This window comes from Aythya ferina, assembly GCF_964211825.1.
Source record: "Aythya ferina genome assembly, chromosome: 17".
Lineage (NCBI taxonomy): Eukaryota > Metazoa > Chordata > Aves > Anseriformes > Anatidae > Aythya > Aythya ferina.
In genome coordinates, this window is record NC_140316.1 from 3,273,063 (window position 1) to 3,293,065 (window position 20,003).

Genomic DNA, 20,003 nt, shown 5'->3' on the forward strand with positions numbered 1-20,003 from the left:
ATTTTGCCACGAACCCCACACCACCGGCATCCAGCAGCACCCCCCGGGCCAGCCCCGGGCCCTCGCCTCACGCCCCCCAGGCCCCGGCCCGGCCCCGCCACAACCCCAACCCGGAGCCAGGCGCAGGGGCGCATGCGCGGGCGGGCGGCGCAGTCTCCGTGCGCTGCGGGGCGGCGGCGCATGCGCGGAGCGGCGCGGTTTGGCTCCTGCCGGCGCTGGTAGCGGCCGCCGCTCCGGCCCCCCCCCCCCGCTTCCTGCCAGGGGCTCGGTAAGTGCGGCCGGGCTGGGGGCGGCCGGGCCGGGCCCCGCTTCCTTTCCCTCCCCTCCGCCCGGTCCCGGCGCCGGGCCCCGTCCCGGGGTGTTTGGAGAGGGCCGGGCCTGGGGGGCGCCGGGCGGGCGGCGCGGGGCCGTGCGGGAGCCCCCTCCCGCCGCGCGGCGCACAAAAGGCGGCCCCGAGGCCCCTCAGGGGCGTCGCGGTGCCCCCGAGCGGGGCGCGGGGAGGCGGCGGCATCGCTCGGATCTTAATTGCCCCGCGCCGGGCTAATTAAATAACGGGCTGCCGGAGCCGCGGCGGGAGGGGCGGGTGTGGGGCCCCGCAGCCCCCCGGCTGTCCCGGGGCAGGGCTGGGGCCGCCCGCTGGCAGCGCCGCGGCCGTGTCGGGTCCGGAGCGCCGAAGGCGGAACGAGAGAGCTGTGGGGGAAACAAAACAAACCGAGAAACAGCAGCGAGTTCCCTTCTGGCTCTCGGTGCTCGCGCTGCACGGCTCCCAGCGCCGATTCTGCCTGTCAGCGCGTGCTGCTGGAAATTTTGTTTTGAACTTCAAAACCAGAATGTTTCCAGGCTTCTGGAAAGCTTGGCTCAATAAAATTGAAAACAAAATGCACGTTTGCATTGATTTTAATCTCTTTAAGCAGTTGGTGTTTGGGAGGAAAGAGAAGGCAGAGTAAAATATTAGGCGTGATACTTTCATTTGTTAGGGAGACTTTTCATGACATGTTTCTTGTCCGGGGACTAGAACAATAAAGCCAAATGGTCTATATCCTCTTTTGTCGTATTTTTAGTTATCATTGATTAATGTACTTTATGTTATGAGGAACTATTCTGGTCTGGAGGACATAGTACTGTGTTAAAAGCATTGAAACATTAGGAGTTAAAAAAAAACCAAACAGGTATTTTTGATACTGGAGACAGTTTATTCTGAAGTTTTGAAGAAAAGGGAAGACTTTTTTAAAGTTAATTGTTCCTCTGGTTTAAGAGGAACACATCACTTCTAAACTATTCAATAGCACTTTGTCAGCTAGAATAACGTATGAGATATTTAAGTGAGTTTGTGGTAACGAGGATTTTTAATAAATTGACTGATAACATAAAACATCTAAGTAACTACAAAGGCAGGATACCTGAGTTTTTACTGTAAGGTATTCTTCCAAATAGTTACTAAATAGGTAAATACAGTTTTGTAACTGAAACTTGCTTGAATTTCTGTTTTTGTGTATTCCTTTAGCATATAGTGTAAAAAAACCAACAACCCTCGGACCACCAACATCTGACAGTGAGAATGCACCATGGCAATGGTCCTCAGAATGCCCAGCGCCAGCTCCAGAGGTCCAGGTCCTTCACGGGCAGTGAGGGAGAAGAGCAACAGGCAAACCTACCCCAGTCCCCTGCAGCTTCTTTTGCACCTTCTGCAAGTCCATCTGCGCCCCAGTCCCCCAGTTACCAAATCCAGCAGTTTATAATGAGTAGGAGTCCGGTAGCTGGTCAGAACGTGAACATCACACTGCAAAACGTCGGACCAGTGGCTTCAGGAAACCAGCAGATAACGCTTACCCCACTGCCAATTCCAAACCCGACGTCGCCGAGTTTTCAGTTCAGCCCGCAGCAGAGACGGTTTGAGCATGGATCCCCGTCGTATATTCAAGTTACATCCCCGCTGCCGCAGCAGGTTCAGTCTCAGAGCCCCACGCAGCCCAGCCCTGTGCCCGTGCAGACGCTACCAAACGTCCGGGCTGGCACTCCAGGCCCCGGCTTGGGTATGTGCAGCCAGAGCCCTACCAGAGGCTTTGTGGATGCTAGCGTGCTCGTGAGACAAATCAGCTTGAGCCCTTCAAATGGCGGACACTTTGTGTATCAGGAAGGGCCGGGAATTGCACAAATTGCTCAAGGAGCTGCAGCTCAAGTACAACTTCCATCTTCTGGCACACCTGCGACAGTACGGGAGCGCAGGCTTTCCCAACCTCACTCGCAGTCTGGCGGCACCATCCATCATCTTGGTCCTCAAAGTCCCGTAGCGAGCGGAGCGAATATGCAGTCTTTGACTAGCCCGGGCCACATCACGACAACGAGCTTGCCACCCCAAATTAGCAATATTATCCAAGGGCAGCTTATGCAACAGCAGCAGCAAGTGCTTCAAGGACAGCAGCTGAGCAGACCCATTGGGTATGACAGGACTTCTGGGGGTTTAATAGCAGGAGTTGGAGGACCGAGTGCATTTGGAATGACATCGCCACCGCCTCCCACAAGTCCTTCCCGGGCCACGGTACCGCAAGGGCTGTCAAGTCTTCCTCTTGCTCCTACAGTTAATACGGCCGTGAAAAAACAACCCAAAAAACTGGAGGAGATACCTCCGGCCAACCAAGAGACTGCTCAAATGAGAAAGCAGTGCTTGGACCATCACCACAAGCAAATGGAAATTCTTAAGGAAACTTTTAAGGAATGTTTGATTGAACTGTTTTTTCTGCAACATCTTCAAGGGAATATGATGGACTTTTTAGCTTTTAAGAAGAAGCACTGTGTTCCCCTGCAAGCGTACCTGAGGCAAAATGACTTGGATCTGGAGGAGGAAGAAGAGGAAGAACAATCTGAGGTCATCAACGATGAGGTAAGAAATCTGTTTTTTAATATTTTGGAATAAAAGAGTAGATGTGGCACGTGAATTGTGAAGTATTAGCTAATGTGACAGTACATGAAAAATCATTTTTACTTGATGAAGTACAGCAATTTTGTTTATAAGTGGTTGGTCTGAGAGAGCACCGTGCTGCTAGGTGGTATGATTCAACAGGCTGGTTTGAGCAGGCCATCAGATGCACATACCTAAAAGCAAAGAGCAGAGAGGTGTCGGGAACTTTTGCTGTCCCAGTTAGTACGTAAGGCAATGCACAAATAAAGACAGCATTGCTATGGAAGCTGGTTCAAGCTATCAGAATGAACACGTATCATAGATTAAATTTCACTTACTAGACTTACACAAACATAAGAGTAAGCAAAGCCGCGTAAGAGGTTAACCTTTATTTGGCTCTCGTGACTTCTAAGTGTAGATGTTACTGAAGTTCAGTGTTGCTGTGCCCAGCAGAAAACCCTGAAGTAATCTAATTAGTCAGAGCACGTGAATCGTAATGTGTATGGGTCTGTAGTAATGAATTACTTTACAGAGGCTGTCTTGGAGCTTTGCACGTATTGCAGTCAGCAAGATACCAAAAAAATAGTACTCGCAGCCTGGATGTTAACAAGCTAACTTTGTTACATTTACGCAGAGGTTTGAAATAATTTCGATTCACCATTTATTAATGGCAAATGATATGAATTAAGTTTGCCTCGAAGAGATGCTGTGCAACTTTCCCTGGGTGTTTGTACCCATTTGTGTAGATGTTGACCTGCAGCAGCAGCCTTCGGGTGCTGGAGCAGCGCCTGTCAGTTACATGGCAAGTGGTTGTGACAGTGCTGATACAAGTGATGGCACTGCGTAAACAAATACCTTTTGAAGTTTGTAAAAACACATATGGGTGTGTAGTTGCCAGTTTGTATAAAGAAAAAACAAAACTGATTATGTAAATAAACTCATGCTACTCTGAAATATCTATTAGAAATCAGTGTCTTCAGAGAAAATTGATGATGCTTTTAGATATGAATAGCTAGTGATGAAATCTTTAGCTGGAATTCGTGGGAAATTTTAACAGTATAACAGTAAAAGTTTAATTTGTTAATTGTCTTGTAGTTAAATTTCTTGTCCAGGAAAAATCTTTGTTTGTACTAGTTACTGATAATTTGGAAGGAATCATTTCTACATATAGTAAAGTAAAAGCTAGCCTGTTGTTGTTATTTATTGATAAAGGTATTCAATAATTTTTCACTTGGTTTGTATTTTGTCAAATTGTTTAGGTGTTCTTGTTGGGTTGCGTGTTTTTCAGCTGAAATACCAGGTATTTTTAACTACTGTATGCCAGTTTTGAGAGATCTTTAGTGGGTGTAAATTGTACAAGTTCATTGAAATCAGTGGCACTGCTACAATTTACATCACACTCAGTCTTTCGGGTTTGGAGGTTGCTGTACTTCACTGCCTTGTTGCGATGGATCATCTGGTGTTTGTGGAAGCCTCTCGTCAGTCTAACTGCTGGCGAATTTTGCAAGCTGCAACAGCAAAAGTCCGAGTGTTTTCTGAAAGTGTTTTGTGAATCCTTCTGAAAGTTTAAGACATCTTTTGAGTATGTTCTTTCTTTGTATTTTTTTGTCTTCTCTTTTATTTCCCCTTCCCCCTTCTTTATCACTTCCTGCTAAAGCAACGCACTCCATCCCCTGCCTGGAAAGGTTGATCCCTTTGGGAATTCAGGGGGAGAGCGAATGGTGGCTGTGCTCATTGCTTAACTGAATGTCGGAGCTCTCTTAAGTTCGAACTGTCTGTCGTGCTGGTTTGTTGTCCGTTAGGAGCAGCAATCCTTAAATTCAAAGCACACTTCTGTGTAAAATGGATTTAAGAAAAGTGGTGAGAGGCCACTGTAAGAAGTGAGGGCCGTGCTCTGCTCTGCTACTGCAAGTCAGACAGAACTCGCAAGCGGCCGGTGGTGCAGCCAAGCCGCGCTGATGGTCGCCTGGTTATAATCCCCTCTTCAGCGAGGCACCATCAGTACAAAAGGTTGTTGTTGAACAAGTCAAAAAAAAAGAAAAAAAGAAAAAGAAGAAAAAAAGTTTTAAAAAGAAAATGATTCTCCCTTCTTTTTTTTTTCCCAAAATATTTCTCTCAGGTAAAGGTTGTGACAGGAAAGGATGGGCAGACTGGTACTCCTGTCGCTATAGCAACCCAGCTTCCTCCAAATGTTTCTGCTGCTTTTTCATCCCAGCAGCAACCATTTCAGGTACTTTTCAATGGTTCTAAAATGTAGTTTCATCCCAGATTTTTTTTCTTCATTCAGATTTGATATTTCTTAGATGAATTAGAATTTTCCCTAGAGCCCATCCCTTATCATCTAAACAAAGCAAAACGAAAACCTTTACAGTCTTCAAATGCATCAATATTTATGAAGCTTTGAGGAAGTTAAATCTTTGTCTCCAGGTTGCTGGCTTATTTCATTAACTTTCAGCTTGAATGTTTGCACTTTGGTTTGTTTGTCTTTTGTTTCCCTAATGCATTTGGTTCATTTGTGCATTCTGCGTAGTGAAATATGGGTTCTTTTGTCTGTGGCATTGTAACTGTGGATTTCTTCTAAATTTCTGTTCTTTTTTTTTTTTCTTTTTTTTTTCTTTTTTTTTTTTCTTTGTGTATTAAAGGTTTTGAGTGTGGCTACAGAAGGCTTTGGTTCGACCTTCTGTGAAATGTGTAAAATAATGATAAAACCTCTGACAAAATTTTATCAAAAACTAACCCCTTTCCATTAGCTCTACCGTAAATACTGGGAAGAAGAAACAGAAGTGTTTGCTTTCATTATACAGATGGTCTTTTACATTGTGTTTACATGAAGGAACACTGAGCAAAGTGGAGGAATAAACATAATAGCAAAAAAAAGTGGATTGATGGTGTTGCAACTTTTAAATTCAAGCTGGCACATGCTTCTGCAGCTACCCTCAGCTCTGCGTTACCCAGACACCGGTGCTCGCGCACCCAGAGGAGCACAGCCCGCCTCCCTGCAACTGCCGTGCTCAGCTGTCAGCTCAGTTGTACACGCTTAGAGAGCAGATGTCATGGAGTTTACTCCGCTGTACCACACAAGCTGAATGGTCTGCACTGCCTGCATCTAGGTTTTGGGAAAGGGAGAGTTAAATGAACTGTCGGATGGGCCGGATCCCCGTGTGACAAATGGGAGGGAGGTTCCTGGTGGTATTGCACAAAGGAGCTGTACAGCAAAGGGGCTTGTGCTGGCAGCTGACTGTTAGAGCCGGTGCTGACACCTTTAGCAAGACTCAGTAGGTAGACAGGCTTCAGCTAAGCTGTTTAAAATGAGTAATATTGTGTCAGGTCATTTATTACAGTGATCAGGTTTATCATTATGTTCTGGTGACACCAACGAAGAAGCGCTTCTGAAAGTTTTGTAGCTTTTCAGAGGTGTTTTGGGGAAACTGTCAGGTACAAGCTAGAAGTGTACAAAATTCTCCGTAATTGTTCAAAACTCTCTGTAATTTCAGCCCAAACTGTTACCAGGAAGCATCATCTCCTCCCATCCATCTTTTTCTTCCTAACTGTTTATAGAGAAATAACGTGTCCTGATCAGCATCATCATTCAAATTTGAGTGCGTAAATGCAGCACTCAGAATGATTATTGTGGGTGTGCTGCATAATCATGACCTCTGGAGAACCACATTATTTTAATTAAAATTAGGACAGTTTTAGTCTAACATAAGCGGTATGTGACTGCAATTTATAAAGGCATGACATCTTTGCTCTTTGAAGTGTCTGGCCTAAATTACGTGGCGATGATGCAGATGGCTGGGAGGCATACACTTCAGAAAATGTCAATCAAAAGTCCTGAAGTAGACATGCAGCCTGAAAATGTGAGAATGTGATCATCCAGAGTATGAGTACAGGTGACATAAGAAGCATTTGAAGCAGCTTGGAGAACGTACCTTCTCAAACTGATGTCCCAGAAAGCATTTAATCCAAACTGCACATGAGCAGAATTTGTTAATTCAGGACCCTTGTGCAAAATATATTTTTGTGATCTGTTGAATAGTTTTCTAAATGCTTAAGTCTGTGATGTGCTGCCAGATATTGGCTGTTGAACTTGAACTATGCTGCATATCTGCCTTATGGTAAAACAAACATTTGAAAACTTGATCCATGTTGAGTGACCTGTGACCGTGAGGGATGAATATCAGTCAGATGTTGTTAAAACCAAAACTGACATCTAAGAGTATAGCCATGTTGCTAGAGTGGTCACAAATGCCCACACAGCAGCAAAGAGATTAAATGTTAGTAATTTGTAGCTATTGATAGAATCTGAGGGAATGAGATACGTGGAGCTCAAAAAGGAATGTTTTAAACCCAGTCATTTTAGTTGTCAATGTCCGTGTTTATTAATGCTCTTCGATGAAGCACTGAAGATGTGGGGTTGTGGCTGCTGCAGTTTATTTCAATATGGACCAATGCTTATTTCCTTACGTTTAATTTACAAAATTCCTATGGCAGAATTTTTATTAAAATCAGAGAAGAAAAGACCTGTGAATAAAGTAGAAGATTCTTTGGGGAAATTGCTGTATTTACTCTGATGTTATAGTAACTTTCATGACATTTGGAAACCCTCACTGTACATTGATATGGTAGAGGCTCTCACCAACGGCAGATTACACTTAGAGAGCTTGAGTGGGAGATGAGTTCATTTTCCAGGGCATAGAGGCTGCAATACATAAAGGCTGCCTCTGTATTTTCTGATAGAAGCTCTTAAGCCCTTTCTTTGGGTAGCCCTTATTTTTCTTATGTTAAGTTTCATATAGTTTCATTGGTTGAAACGTGGCTAAATGTTGAGGAGAATTTAAAAATATGATTCAGAAACTCACTGAAAAGAACTGGGCTCATACAAACACTGATGGGCGTTAACAATTTGCCAGTAGTGCTGAGAGCCCAAAGAGCATGGAAATCATCAAGTTCACAGACTAGTTTCTTAAAGTAATCCTGTATGCAAGTCTGCTATTTGCACGAATTTTGTAGAATATATCAGCTGGCATCTTGCTCAATATTAATTGTAATAATTTTAAAAGAAAGTTATTGTGCACTGCATAACATTACTGAAGCTAAGCTCCAACTTGCTGAATCAAAGCCCTGAGATTTCTGTCTCGATGCCATCGACAATCTTCAAGACTTGATAATTCATAGGTGTGTGACATTTATCCTCGGGTAGAATGTCTAGTAATTTCTGACATGCTCTGAGGTGACATTAGCACTATAGCAATCCCGTGTTTCTCATCACAAAGTTACTTCACTGTACTCGTTTTGCCAAACAAATGCGAGTCTAGCCTCTGGAAAATTGGAATTGGATTTCACAGCTTTGCTGAGATTCTTTTATTCCCACTCTTCTGAGTCTTAGAAGTTCTTCCTGAAATATTGCGAGGCTAAATCTCACGGAACCCCATCCTAAAGGTGACAGTGGTGGAGACTCAACTGAGCTTGAACTGTCTGTGGGATGAGAATTAATTTGTGTGTTACTGATGTTTTGCACAGTGAAAAGGATTAGCTTTCACGAAAGCATTGACTCTCATTTCTGATTTTTGTCATCTTAGCTATGACACAGGTTGTGCGTGACTTCTTTCCTTATCTAATGTCCCTTCTAATTAATCCTGTAATGAAGTCCCACTGTTTAATTTTTCTCATGTCAGCCTTTTATTGCAGCTATGAACTATATGAATATGTTGTTCTGACTTCATTGCAACAGGGTTGTACATTAATGCAAACATTAATTTATTTTAAAAACAAACCAAAAAAATTGGGCAATGTAAATGTGTTGTTTATAACTGCCTTCATTGGTTTAGTTGTGATTTTGAAGTTCAGACCAAAGAAGATCTGGGCAATACAGACATCTAAAACTTCCCAGCGGATATTGAATCAGCCTTGTTTTCATAGGTGTAGAAATGTTCTCAAGGCTTTGTTCTCTGATGGCCTTTTTAGATCCATTTGTAACGTACGTCTTGGTGCTAGACTACCTACAGATTGAACTTTTGTGATTTGTTTTCTTTTTCCAATAGCAAACGCATACAGGGACTCCGGTTACGGGGACTGTGAACACCATAGAAATTGAAGCTTTTAATAGACAGCAGGCACTTGCACCAGCAGGTATGTTTCTCGAGCACAAGTTCTCTTTTCTTTTTTATTTTATTTCATTTTCCAGACAGTTGACGGAGCCCACTGTTCAGTAACTATCAAAACACAGTTTTGCCTCATCTTGGAAACTAGCAGATTGGTAGGACTATCTATTGTGAATGGTGCTGTGTGAAGAGGGCACGCCACTCACAATACATAGGACCAGACCTGGCAAGCATGGAGATGTTAGGTGGCTTGTTCTGGCTGAGAAGATTGGAGCTGGCCAACTGGAAGTGAAAAGGATCTTGCCCTTGGAGCATGCTCTTCATAAATGCTACACATGTATAGTAGTCGTAGCTTTCTGAGCTGATGTTGGAATCATGTGTAGTAGTTTGCTTTGTGAAACTGAACCCATTCCATTGTACCATGCCATAAATGGAATTTGAATATCACAGATTCGTCTAAGAGACCACGAATTGAAGTGGGCCGTCATGGGATGGTTTTTCAGCATCCGGGTGTGGCTTCCGGAGTTCCTCTTCAACAGCTAATGCCAACGGCACAAGGTACTGTGTCACCACATGCCAATTGCACATTAATTTAACAAGGAGATGTTAGTGATGGGACTAGAAACTTGGGCTTCCAACCTTCCAAGATCCTAGCCCCACCACCTACTTCTCCATGTAAATTAATACTTGGTATGCAATGCCTGGTTTGTTTAAGGAGCTGAGTGACGGGCTCCAAAAGTGCATGTGGGCATGGAAATACGTCACAGGTGCTGATGCAAAACGGTTAATTTGAGAATTCTGGACCTGAGCCAATGGATCATGAAAAGGAAACCTCCTAATTTGCAACATTCAAGACAAATTTTTATTCATTATTCGTGCCAAGCTTTTGATTATGTTACAGTGAATGTGTTAAGAACTAAATATTATTTAGACTTCATGTAGTTATTTTAGGTTAAATTTCCATTAGCTCACCAGTCTTTTTTTTAAGTATAGGAAATTCAGAAGACATTTAATGACTTTTTTTTTTTAGTAGTTGCTGTGCTCCAAATTTTAGTTGCAGTCCTGTGCATGAAATACTTTGTTTTTTATTGTAATAGTGATTTATTTTGTGATTGTAATGTGGTATTTTCAAGTGATGGTGTCTTGTGGCAAAGTAAGTAACAAATTAGTCTATTTGCAGTTGATTTCCTCTTTATGTTACAAAAAGCATTGAACCTTTTAATTTCATCTGAGTTGTTTCCTTTTACTTTGTAGGTGGAATGCCTCCCACTCCTCAAACCGTACAGCTGACTGGACAGAAACAGAGTCAACAACAGTACGACCCATCGAAAGGCCCTCCTGTGCAGAACGCAGCAAGTCTGCATACACCGCCACCACAGCTCCCAGGGAGGCTGCAACCTGTGAATGTCCCCATGGCGTCTCTCCCAGCTGCACTGCAGATTTCACAGCAGCAACCACAGATAGTGGAATCTCCAGCTCAGCCCCAGATCCAAGTGAAGATCCAGCCCCAAAGCGTACCCCTGACTTCTGCTCCACTTCCAGCACCACTTCAACAGCAGGTGCCACCAGCAATCCATGTACAAGGACAGACACCAAACCAAGTGTCACAGCCACAACCTACGATACAACAACAGGTATGTGAACTTCACTGGGGAGATAACGTCTGTTTCAATGCCTAGTATGATATAAGAATATTGTTGTCCTGAAGTTATGTGAAAAATGTTAGCATTTTGAAATTCCTCTGGGCAAATGCACTTAGAGGTAGCCTGCAAACACAGTCTTTCCTTGTAGAAATACAGGTATATTTTTTCACTAAATTAAAGTCCTTATTATGTTCTACTGAAATGCAGACTAAGACAGCATTGAATGCCAAACTCATCACTAACATGCGTTTCTTGGGCAGACTGTGACTCTGACACGACCATCTGCAGATCCTGCTCAGACTTCTCAGCGTCTTACGGCAAATACGCTACCGCCTACCTCATCTGTTGCGCCAGCAACTATCTCAGGCACAACACCGCCTTCTACATACCCAGTACAAACAAACAGGACCTCTCCAGCAACTAACAAGTCCCTGTCTCCTATTGCATCAAAACCCCCAGGCTTAGCAGTAGCAGCAGCTCCTAAAACACAAAGTCCAGCTCAGAATGCAGCAGCATTACCACAGGACAACTCTCAAGACAAGCTCGCTGAGCAAGTAAAGCTGGTAAGTTTTTTTTTTTATTATTATTTTTTATTTTTTTTTTATTTTTTCCCTCCAAAAAAACCTTGTGACAGTTAACACGGATAACAGTGCAGGTTTATGTGTTTTAATTTTGATCAGTGTGTTTTCATTTTGAAAATGAGCTATTACCTGTTGTTTTTTAATGTTTTCCTTAATGAATTTGGCTTTTATGGGCATTCAGAGAAATTAAAGAAGACTGATGTCTTCATGCAGTTGTTGTGTTCTTTCTATTATGTTGATTCTATCTACTCATTCAAGGTGTCTGCAAGCTTTTTTTTTTTATAACTAACTAGAGATATGTTTTGGTTATTTAACATGATAAAGATGACGTTTTTTTCCCCCAAACAAGCCGTATTAGTAAAGTACATATACTTATCTTCTGTGTTTCTCTGTGGCTAAATACAGCTGCAATTTCAGTTTTTGAAAAAATGGATTATTTGATTATAGTTTACATATGTCCTGTAAATTTTTGTGCTTCCAATTGAAACTTTTTATCCTGTTATTTAACAAACTGTCTCTTGTAATAAAGGTTGAGGTACTCTTTTTGCATAGGTTGAATTTAGCCTAGTATTTTTTCCATTAATGTAAAATCCAGACTTGAGTTTTGTAATACATTTATCATGCTGTTGCACTGCATTTTTTTTGCTGTCAATTATTTTGATGAAGTGCGAGCAATTATTATTTTTATATTTGACTACTATTCTAGGTGCATTCTGCAGCTTCTCTGTAACTATATGTGTTTCTTTTTAAGGAAAATCAAATCCATCAGCGGATAGCAGAACTGAGGAAGGAAGGTTTATGGTCCCTGAGGCGACTGCCCAAACTCCAAGAAGCTCCAAGACCAAAATCTCACTGGGATTATTTGCTGGAAGAAATGCAGTGGATGGCAACTGATTTTGCCCAGGAGAGAAAATGGAAAATGGCAACTGCTAAGAAGGTACTTGAGATACATACAGCTTTGAATCAGAACAGTTAATCTTGGTGTTGTTCAATTCTGTAACAAGGTTTAATTTTTTTTTTTTTTTGGTCCTTTGGATAAAAGTCATGGAATATAAAGTACAGATTTTTAACTTAAATGAGCAGCCATGTTGTTAGCTTTGAATATTCTAGCATTTGGTGTGGACTTGCTAATTTTACTGGTTACAGATGCAAATAATAGTTTTGGGTTTTGTGGTCTTTGTTCCTCTGGAAATCAAACCAGCTTAATTAGTGGACCCAGTAAATATGTCAATTATGTCATATTTAAATATGACACTTATTGACAGTTATTACATATTGGTTACTTCCTATCAATGAAGAGTGAATATGGAATTCTGTAAATAAGTTCCATTGGATGTGGTTGTCTAACTCTCCTCTAAGAAAAACCTCTAAAAGAGTTGTTTTTTTTTTCTAAGAGAAACCACAGTTCCCATTCTTTGTCTCCACTAGGGACAGCAGTGGAAACATAGTACAGACTGGTTTCCATAGGAAAAGAAAGCAACACAGCGGGTATAATTAATTTAATGATGGAACGAAAACTAGGGTGATATGAGACGAAATATGTAAAACTTGTTTACTTAGAACAAGCAAGTATTTTCTATGGATTCTATCGATCTTGCATGTTCTTTCCGTACATTTATGACCAATTCGAGGTTATGAAGAGAGCAACTGAAGGTCAGTAGTTGAAATTACCATATTGTTTTCTGTTGTGTCTTCTGAAATAATGTGAACTTGGGACTCTCTTCCTTGTAAGCAAAGTATTAACATAGGTGTATCGTTTTGTAAAAGCAGATCTGCAATCTGAAAATAAATAATGGTAGATTTTAAAAAATAGGAGAAACAGGCAGGGCAAACATGAAATGAATCTTCCCCTGGCAGTATGCTTCAAACTTGTGGAAGTCAGCATTTTAGGGACCTCCTATTGAAGCAGTATTTAGCAGCCACTGACTTATCTGTCATTTATGTATGCACCCCCTTTTTGAACTTTTTTTTTTTTTTTTTTTTTTTTTTTTTACCTTTGGGTTCTGACATTTCATGGTGTGGTTTCCATGACTTTCTGCTGCCTGAAAATTAAGTTCTCTTTTGTGCATTTGCCTATTATTGTAGTAGATTTTTTTCCTAATTCTTGTATTAAGAGAGAGTAGTGAATTAAGAGTTCTCTACTGGATTTTTTAGTTACAGTTCTTGTGTTTTCTTTTTTCTTTCCAGTTTCATGTCTGTTTTACTGACATGGTAAGAATTAGTAATGATGAAGCTAAGTGCTAACACCTATTAAAGCTACAGTCAATATCTGTCTGCTGCTAACTAATGTAAACTTAAGAAATGTGTTGATGTGTATTTTGAGGTAACCTAAGTCAGTATCTATTGTATCATAGATGGTAAGAACTGTGGCCCGTTATCATGAAGAGAAGAAACTTAATGAAGAGCGAGCTAAAAGGGAGGAACAAAACAAACTAAGGCGAATTGCTGCATCAATTGCTAGAGAAATAGAATACTTCTGGTCTAACATTGAGCAGGTAAAATATAATATTGACTTGTTAATACTTGTGTGAGTTGTACTGTTTTTTTAATCTTCAATAATTAATTTCTAAAATGGAAGTGTTTTATTAGACTTGATTTACATTTTAGGTCGTTGAAATAAAACTGCAAATTGAATTTCAAGAGAAAAGAAAAAAAGCTTTGAATTTAAAGAAATTTTCAAGGAAAGGTAATTGCATTTTATTTCATAAGAAATTCAATATAAATGATGGTGCTTGGTGGCAACAGAACTGTGCAAAAAAGTGCAGTGTTTTTCTGCTAGATTTAGTTAGTATCAGTTCTCTGTTGGATGCTTTTAAAAGTTAACATAAACATAAAATTGTTTAGTGACTACTAGAATTGTATAATGGTTTGGGTTGAGAGAGACCTTAAAGATCATGTAATTCCATCTCGCCTGCCACAGGCAGGGACAGATTCCACTAGATCAGGTTGCTCAAAGCCCCATCCAACCTGGCCTTGAGCACTTCCAGGAATGGGTTATTGACAGCGTTGCTGGGCGTCCTGTTCCATTGTCCCACCACTCTCTAAGAATAAAGAATTTTGTAATTTCTAATCTAAATCTACACATATTTAGTTTAAAACCATTACTTACATCAAGTGCGATAATTTTCCAGGTAAGGATGCTAAGCCTTCAGAAGACCTTTTATTGGAAAAAGAAAGTGAAATGGTAAGTCTTCAGAACCTGAGCTAGTCAGCCTGAGTCACGCTGTGCTTTTTCATATAGTGTTGCTTGTTCAGGTTGACGGTAGCTGGTGAAGTACTCAGATCACAAGGTAAAGCAGAACGGAATGGATATGATCCAAAGGGAATGTTCAGTTTTAAGCTTTGTTGAAAACATACACATTTTAGCTGGAATTACAGGGCTTGATGTGTGCCATGAAATACCTTAATCTTTGTCCTTAATGGTGAAAATGAGAGTTTGGAAACAAATGCTGGGGAGAAGGTAATCATTTTTGACAAAGATAGTGTATGTGCATGTCCAGTTTCCTTTTATTGTGTTTTGTTTTTCCATGACCAGAAAAGTGCTAATAGATATTAAATGGCTATTAGTGATTGCCAGTATCATTGTAAAGCACTCATTTTCTTTAAAACTGCAAACAAAAAAAATCCTAGCTTTGTTTTCTGAGATCTTAAATATTTTAATTATTGAATGCTAGGGTTCTTCATCATCTGGAAGGAAAAGAAAGGCAAGCACATCTTTGACTGATGAGGAAGGTATGTCACTTTTCAAAATTGTTTATCTATAGCATAGTACATAAGTTATGCATTAAAACCCTGAGGCCACTGTTTTTCATTCTGTTTCTGTGTGGACTTGCTGCCTTTCCCCAAAAAATACCAACCCTAATCCACTTCTTAGAGAGATTAGAAAGTCAGTTGTAGAAAAGAACTTCAGTGAAAATTTGGAAATAAAACTTTCCCTGGAATCAAACTGCCATCTTTGGTAGATTTAAATTCTTTCTCTTCTCATTCCTTTGTTTTTCAAAACTTACCGGAAGTCTTAAACTTCTTTTGAGGCTTTCAGACTGAATAACGCATCTACTTCAGTGACTTTCTTGTGAAGACATCTACGTTTCTGATAAAGAAAATTCCCAGTTTAAAGCTACAGAGTAATCTACCTCTGGGGACTACTGTCAACCAACAGTAAACAGTTAAAGACTGCCTTTTGTCTTGAGACAGAAATGCTTCTCTCCCTTTCCTATTTTTTTTAGTTTCTAGGTATAGCTGCTGTCAGATTTTATTGTTTTCCATATACATGTTCCATTCTTTTTGAATCCTGCTAACTTGTAATATTCTGTGCTAGTATGCTTCAAGGGTACATAGTTATAAACTTGCAGAATTATTTTGTAACTTGAATGACACAGCATTTGTTTTGATTTTAGTTGAAGATGAAGAAGAAACAATTGAAGAACAAGAAGCTAAAGAAGGAAATATAAACCATCAAACTGAATTGTCTAATCTAGCCAAAGAAGGTAGGCATGTAGCTTGATTCTTCTCTGGTGGGCTCTGAAACAACAGCAAGCAGGAGGGTTGGACCCGATGATCTTTCGAGATTCCTTCTGACCCCTACAATTCTGTGATTCTGTGATAAAAACATGCAGCAGTTACTGTATTTGTAAATAGGCTTATAGATGAAAAGTTGAATGCATTGAAATATTCGGTCATGTATAACCCATATTATTTTTCTGTTTGGGAAGTTATAGCACTTAGTTTATGATGATGGACTTCTGTACTTCATAAAGTGGTCTGTGTACTTACCTAGTTATTATGCAAGATAGCTTGAGAAAAGAAGTCTTTATTGAAGCATGGCTTTTCTTAAAACCTCAACCAAAAAACTCTCAATCTAAGTTCTAGGTACATATGATAAATACTGAAAAACAGAAGTATATCAGGGTGAACATAAACATTTTGTCATCAGTTGTCCTGAATATTGCAGAAGGGTTTTGTGATGCACCTGGTAAGTCTGAAATGGTGCTGAAAGGCTGCTCTTGGGGGGTATACGTATTTGAAAGGTATAGGACTTTTAGGGACAATGCTCAGGCTGCCGATTTGCTTTCGTTAGGAACTTAACAATAACTGCCATGCAGAGCTTGATGTGTGCAAAGTGTCCCGTAGGGATCACTTCAGTTATCATGGTAAAAAACATGCTGATCTTTAGAGGCAAGCTTCCCATTAAGCTAGGCCTGGTTGGCAATTAACATGCAGTTTCCTAATCCATTTGTTTGGTTTGTTTGGCAGCTTAGTGGCTGCAGCCAGCTGGTCAGTTGGAGGGATTATAACTCTTGGCCGGTCAGCCAAGTTCCTAATTAGGGTGTTTCTTGATTGATTGGCCACTGACAACATGTACATTCCTGCCTCAACAGATCAGACAAGGGGTCACAGCGATACTGTTAAGTAGGGTTGAGGTGCAGTTCAGTTCTGAAACTTGGAAGTCTTCAGTTGTCTTTTAACCACTTTGATTTGATGCCCCTACCTTGCCAACCAGTAGCTTACTGTATGTTTGTGTGGTGGTTTGTAGTATATAAAAAGCAACCTGGATGAGTAGGCTACATGGTGTTATGCCAAGTGTGCTCTGTCCTCTGGGTCATTAAATAAATACTTCCTTCCTCCAACCAGTAATTACTCCTTCAGTTAACTTTTGATTAGAGGACTGTCTTTATAAAAGTGAAGAATGTCATGAGATTTAAAATAGTGGTATTGTTTGTTACAAGTTTTGGTATTTTTAAACTCACATGCTTTAATGATCTTCAGCTGAATTGCCTCTGGATGATTTACTAAAGATGTATGAAGGTGCCTTTTCTGAAAATTTTCACTGGCCCCAGCCTAAACCTGACAGTGAAGAGGATAGCAGTGAGGAAGGTAAATTACTACTTGTTTAGAAGAAAGTGCTGATTTACAGTGTGAAATAAATTGAATGGCTCTTAGGTTCTGTATTCAAAAACATTTTATACTAAGGGAAAACAAATATTGAGTGAACTACATCTGAAATTATATATATTTTTAAAGTGGTGAGCAGTGTTCTCTACAAGAATTAATGGAAAGTACAGTGGCTTTCTGAGTAAGCATTTGGAAAGATGGTTAGATTTATTTCTGTTATTGCTATATATTTTTGGATAAAGGCCTGTGGAGAATTTCTTCCTATTCTTTCATTTCTTGGTTCATTAAAAAGAGGGTAGTATTTGCCTGCCATGGTATGTGAAATTCTCAGAAACAGTAGTGAGCGATAAAGAGCTTCTCTTTCTCTACACTGAATAGAACAGCACACTTCATAACTCTTCATAGTTATTATTACACAGTTGCCGTCTTTTCTGTACTAAAGTGATGATGGAATTAAATATCTGAAGATAGCTAATAGGTAATATGAGAGGACCTCCAAAGAAGTTGTGAAAAGCAAATGGTTTTATTCGTATATCTAGTGCGAACATCTAGAACGTGCTCATCTTACTGAGCTTAAGCTACTTGAATTTTAGCTTGACTACCCCGAAGATCGTGTAATTGTTTCTTTTTAGGCCGTTAATGAATGCTAGCCAGCTCAATTCCTTTGTGTAGCTGATTCTTAAGTTTTTGTTTATTTTATATGCCAATGTCATTTTTGTCTCACAGAAATGGATGACCATATGTCTGATAGGGAAAGTCCTCAGAAAGAAGTTGTCCTCATAGACTCTCTCCTCAGCATTGACCAGTACAAAAGTATAGACAGATCAAGTCCTCCGAAGAAGCACATGCGAGACATATCAGAAGTTGCTGCTGCAGCAGAAATGCTGTTACCTAAAGGCAGCTCTAGGATAACAACAACGGTAAAATTCCCTCTTTTCTGCTACTGTATGTGTTTAAATGAAGAATGCCTTTTATGTGATTTAGCAGATTTTAGCCACAAATAATAGTAAATATTTTCTGTGTATCAAACTATAGAATGTATTTTTTTTTTTTTTTACATGCTCTGTCAATTTAACTTCAAAAAAAAAAAAAGTAACAATGAATTCTCATTACAGGTGAAATACAATACTCCGTCCCTGTTGTATGGGCCTCTCAGAGAATATCAAAAAATTGGGCTGGATTGGTTAGCAAAGTTGTACAGGAAAAATCTCAATGGCATTCTGGCAGATGAAGCCGGGCTTGGAAAAACAGTGCAAATTATCGCCTTTTTTGCACACTTGGCTTGTAACGAAGGTGAGTTAATTTGTCTCAATTTTAGGCAGGTACTGGGCCAACATTGTCTTTGTGAATGTGACTAAGGTCACATTTTTCTGCTGAACTGTATCAGACTTTAGTTAATGTACAGAGTAGGATTATGTCAGAAAGCTTTCTTAGGTTAAGTGTGACAAAGGAGTGCTTTCATATCAAGTATACTGTTTTACCAATCTGCTGTTACCTTCTAGGTGACAAAATTCTTCTGAAGCCTAGTTTACTAGTTTAATGAAAAAGTCTCACAAATTGTAGTAAGCAGATAGCTGCAGATGGTTAAATTCAAGGAGTAAATATAATCAGTTGGAAGAATGTGTCTTGTATGTCATCTCAGGTATTACTAACAGTGTTGTTGTAGTCAGAATGGTTTAAGAATTACAAGTAAGGCAAAAGTTATGGGATTAGTATCTTTTATTCAAAATAATACATAGATTAATCATTACATTACTTCTGTTTGATGTTGGATCTCGCTTTTAATGATGAATTTAGTGTTCTATACTTTAAAAATCAGGGTTGAGGGTAAGTCACATGAGTTATAGGAGCCTCTTTCTATTTTTAACTGTAGGTAACTGGGGCCCTCACCTTGTTGTTGTACGGAGTTGTAACATATTGAAGTGGGAGCTGGAATTGAAACGCTGGTGCCCAGGGTTGAAAATTCTTCTCTATTTTGGCAGCCAAAGAGAGCTTAGAGCAAAGAGACAGGTACCGTGTTCCATGAATCTTACACTGTTATGTTTTTCGTTTTAGATGGCAAGACTTTTCTCTTACCTGGCATTAATCTGTATATGCCTTCTGTCCTGATGGGATATAAACAAAATTCTAACACTACAAGTTGCTTTATGAAGAGATTCACATCTAACAGTTCTAGATTTTGAAAGGCATCTTAGAAACTTCCTTGGTATTGAGGAACACATGCAATACTTAACCTGCTTTCTGAACTGACTGCCGTTTAAAGACAAGGCTATCTTTTAGAATGCTTTGGGTCATAGCATCTTTCTGTTCTTAATGATGGCATAGGTAGTTGTAAGATACCAGAGCGTTCTGCCTTAACTTTTCTGTCTCACCCTTTGTTTCCTTTTCTGTAGGAATGGTCAGAACCCAACAGCTTTAATGTGTGTATCACCTCCTACAAGCAATTGTTCAAAGGCCACCCAGCATTTATGAAAATGAGATGGAAATATTTAATAGTAGATGAGATGCAACAAATTAAGAACATGACTGAGAAACACTGGGAAGCACTTTTCAGTCTCCGCTGGTATGGCATAGAGCATTTTTTTCATATTGGCAGTGGTTTTTTTTTGTTTTTTTTCTTCACACCACATCAGTTTTCTGTTCAAAAGAGAAGAGTAAGAGTACTCTAGTCTGCCCAAATTACGGTACTATTTACCAGCATTTGCCTATAGAGGTGACTGTACTTGAAACAGTCAGGATACAGAGACATGCTCAGGATCTTCTGGTTATTTCCATTGTAACGCAAGAACTCCTCTTTGCTGATAATCTGCTTTAAAACAGATTCCCTTGTATGTTCTGACACTCTGCAATGAGGAAGGTAGTTTAGTGTTATATTCAAGATTAA

At 40.2% G+C, this 20,003-nt stretch overlaps 1 protein-coding gene across 12 annotated transcripts in view; it reads left to right on the forward strand.

The window, feature by feature from the left end:
- Positions 1–169: 169 nt before the first annotated feature.
- The window catches only part of LOC311420646 (E1A-binding protein p400-like), a 48,272-nt gene continuing 28,438 nt past the window's right edge, over positions 170–20,003 (forward strand). For 10 of the 12 annotated variants that reach the window (XM_084491725.1, XM_084491729.1, XM_084491731.1 and 7 more), the window contains exons 1-17: positions 170–268; positions 1,505–2,881; positions 8,944–9,031; positions 9,454–9,561; positions 10,258–10,637; positions 10,907–11,209; positions 11,979–12,164; positions 13,582–13,722; positions 13,835–13,913; positions 14,359–14,411; positions 14,902–14,959; positions 15,625–15,714; positions 16,994–17,101; positions 17,846–18,039; positions 18,235–18,412; positions 18,993–19,129; positions 19,513–19,682. In XM_084491725.1, coding sequence (XP_084347851.1) covers positions 1,559–2,881; positions 8,944–9,031; positions 9,454–9,561; positions 10,258–10,637; positions 10,907–11,209; positions 11,979–12,164; positions 13,582–13,722; positions 13,835–13,913; positions 14,359–14,411; positions 14,902–14,959; positions 15,625–15,714; positions 16,994–17,101; positions 17,846–18,039; positions 18,235–18,412; positions 18,993–19,129; positions 19,513–19,682 — 3,596 coding nt within the window. In that variant the 5' untranslated portion in view covers positions 170–268; positions 1,505–1,558. The remainder of the gene's footprint in view (positions 269–1,504; positions 2,882–8,943; positions 9,032–9,453; positions 9,562–10,257; positions 10,638–10,906; positions 11,210–11,978; positions 12,165–13,581; positions 13,723–13,834; positions 13,914–14,358; positions 14,412–14,901; positions 14,960–15,624; positions 15,715–16,993; positions 17,102–17,845; positions 18,040–18,234; positions 18,413–18,992; positions 19,130–19,512; positions 19,683–20,003) is intronic. The other 2 variants (XM_084491735.1, XM_084491734.1) reach the window with 2 other exon arrangements.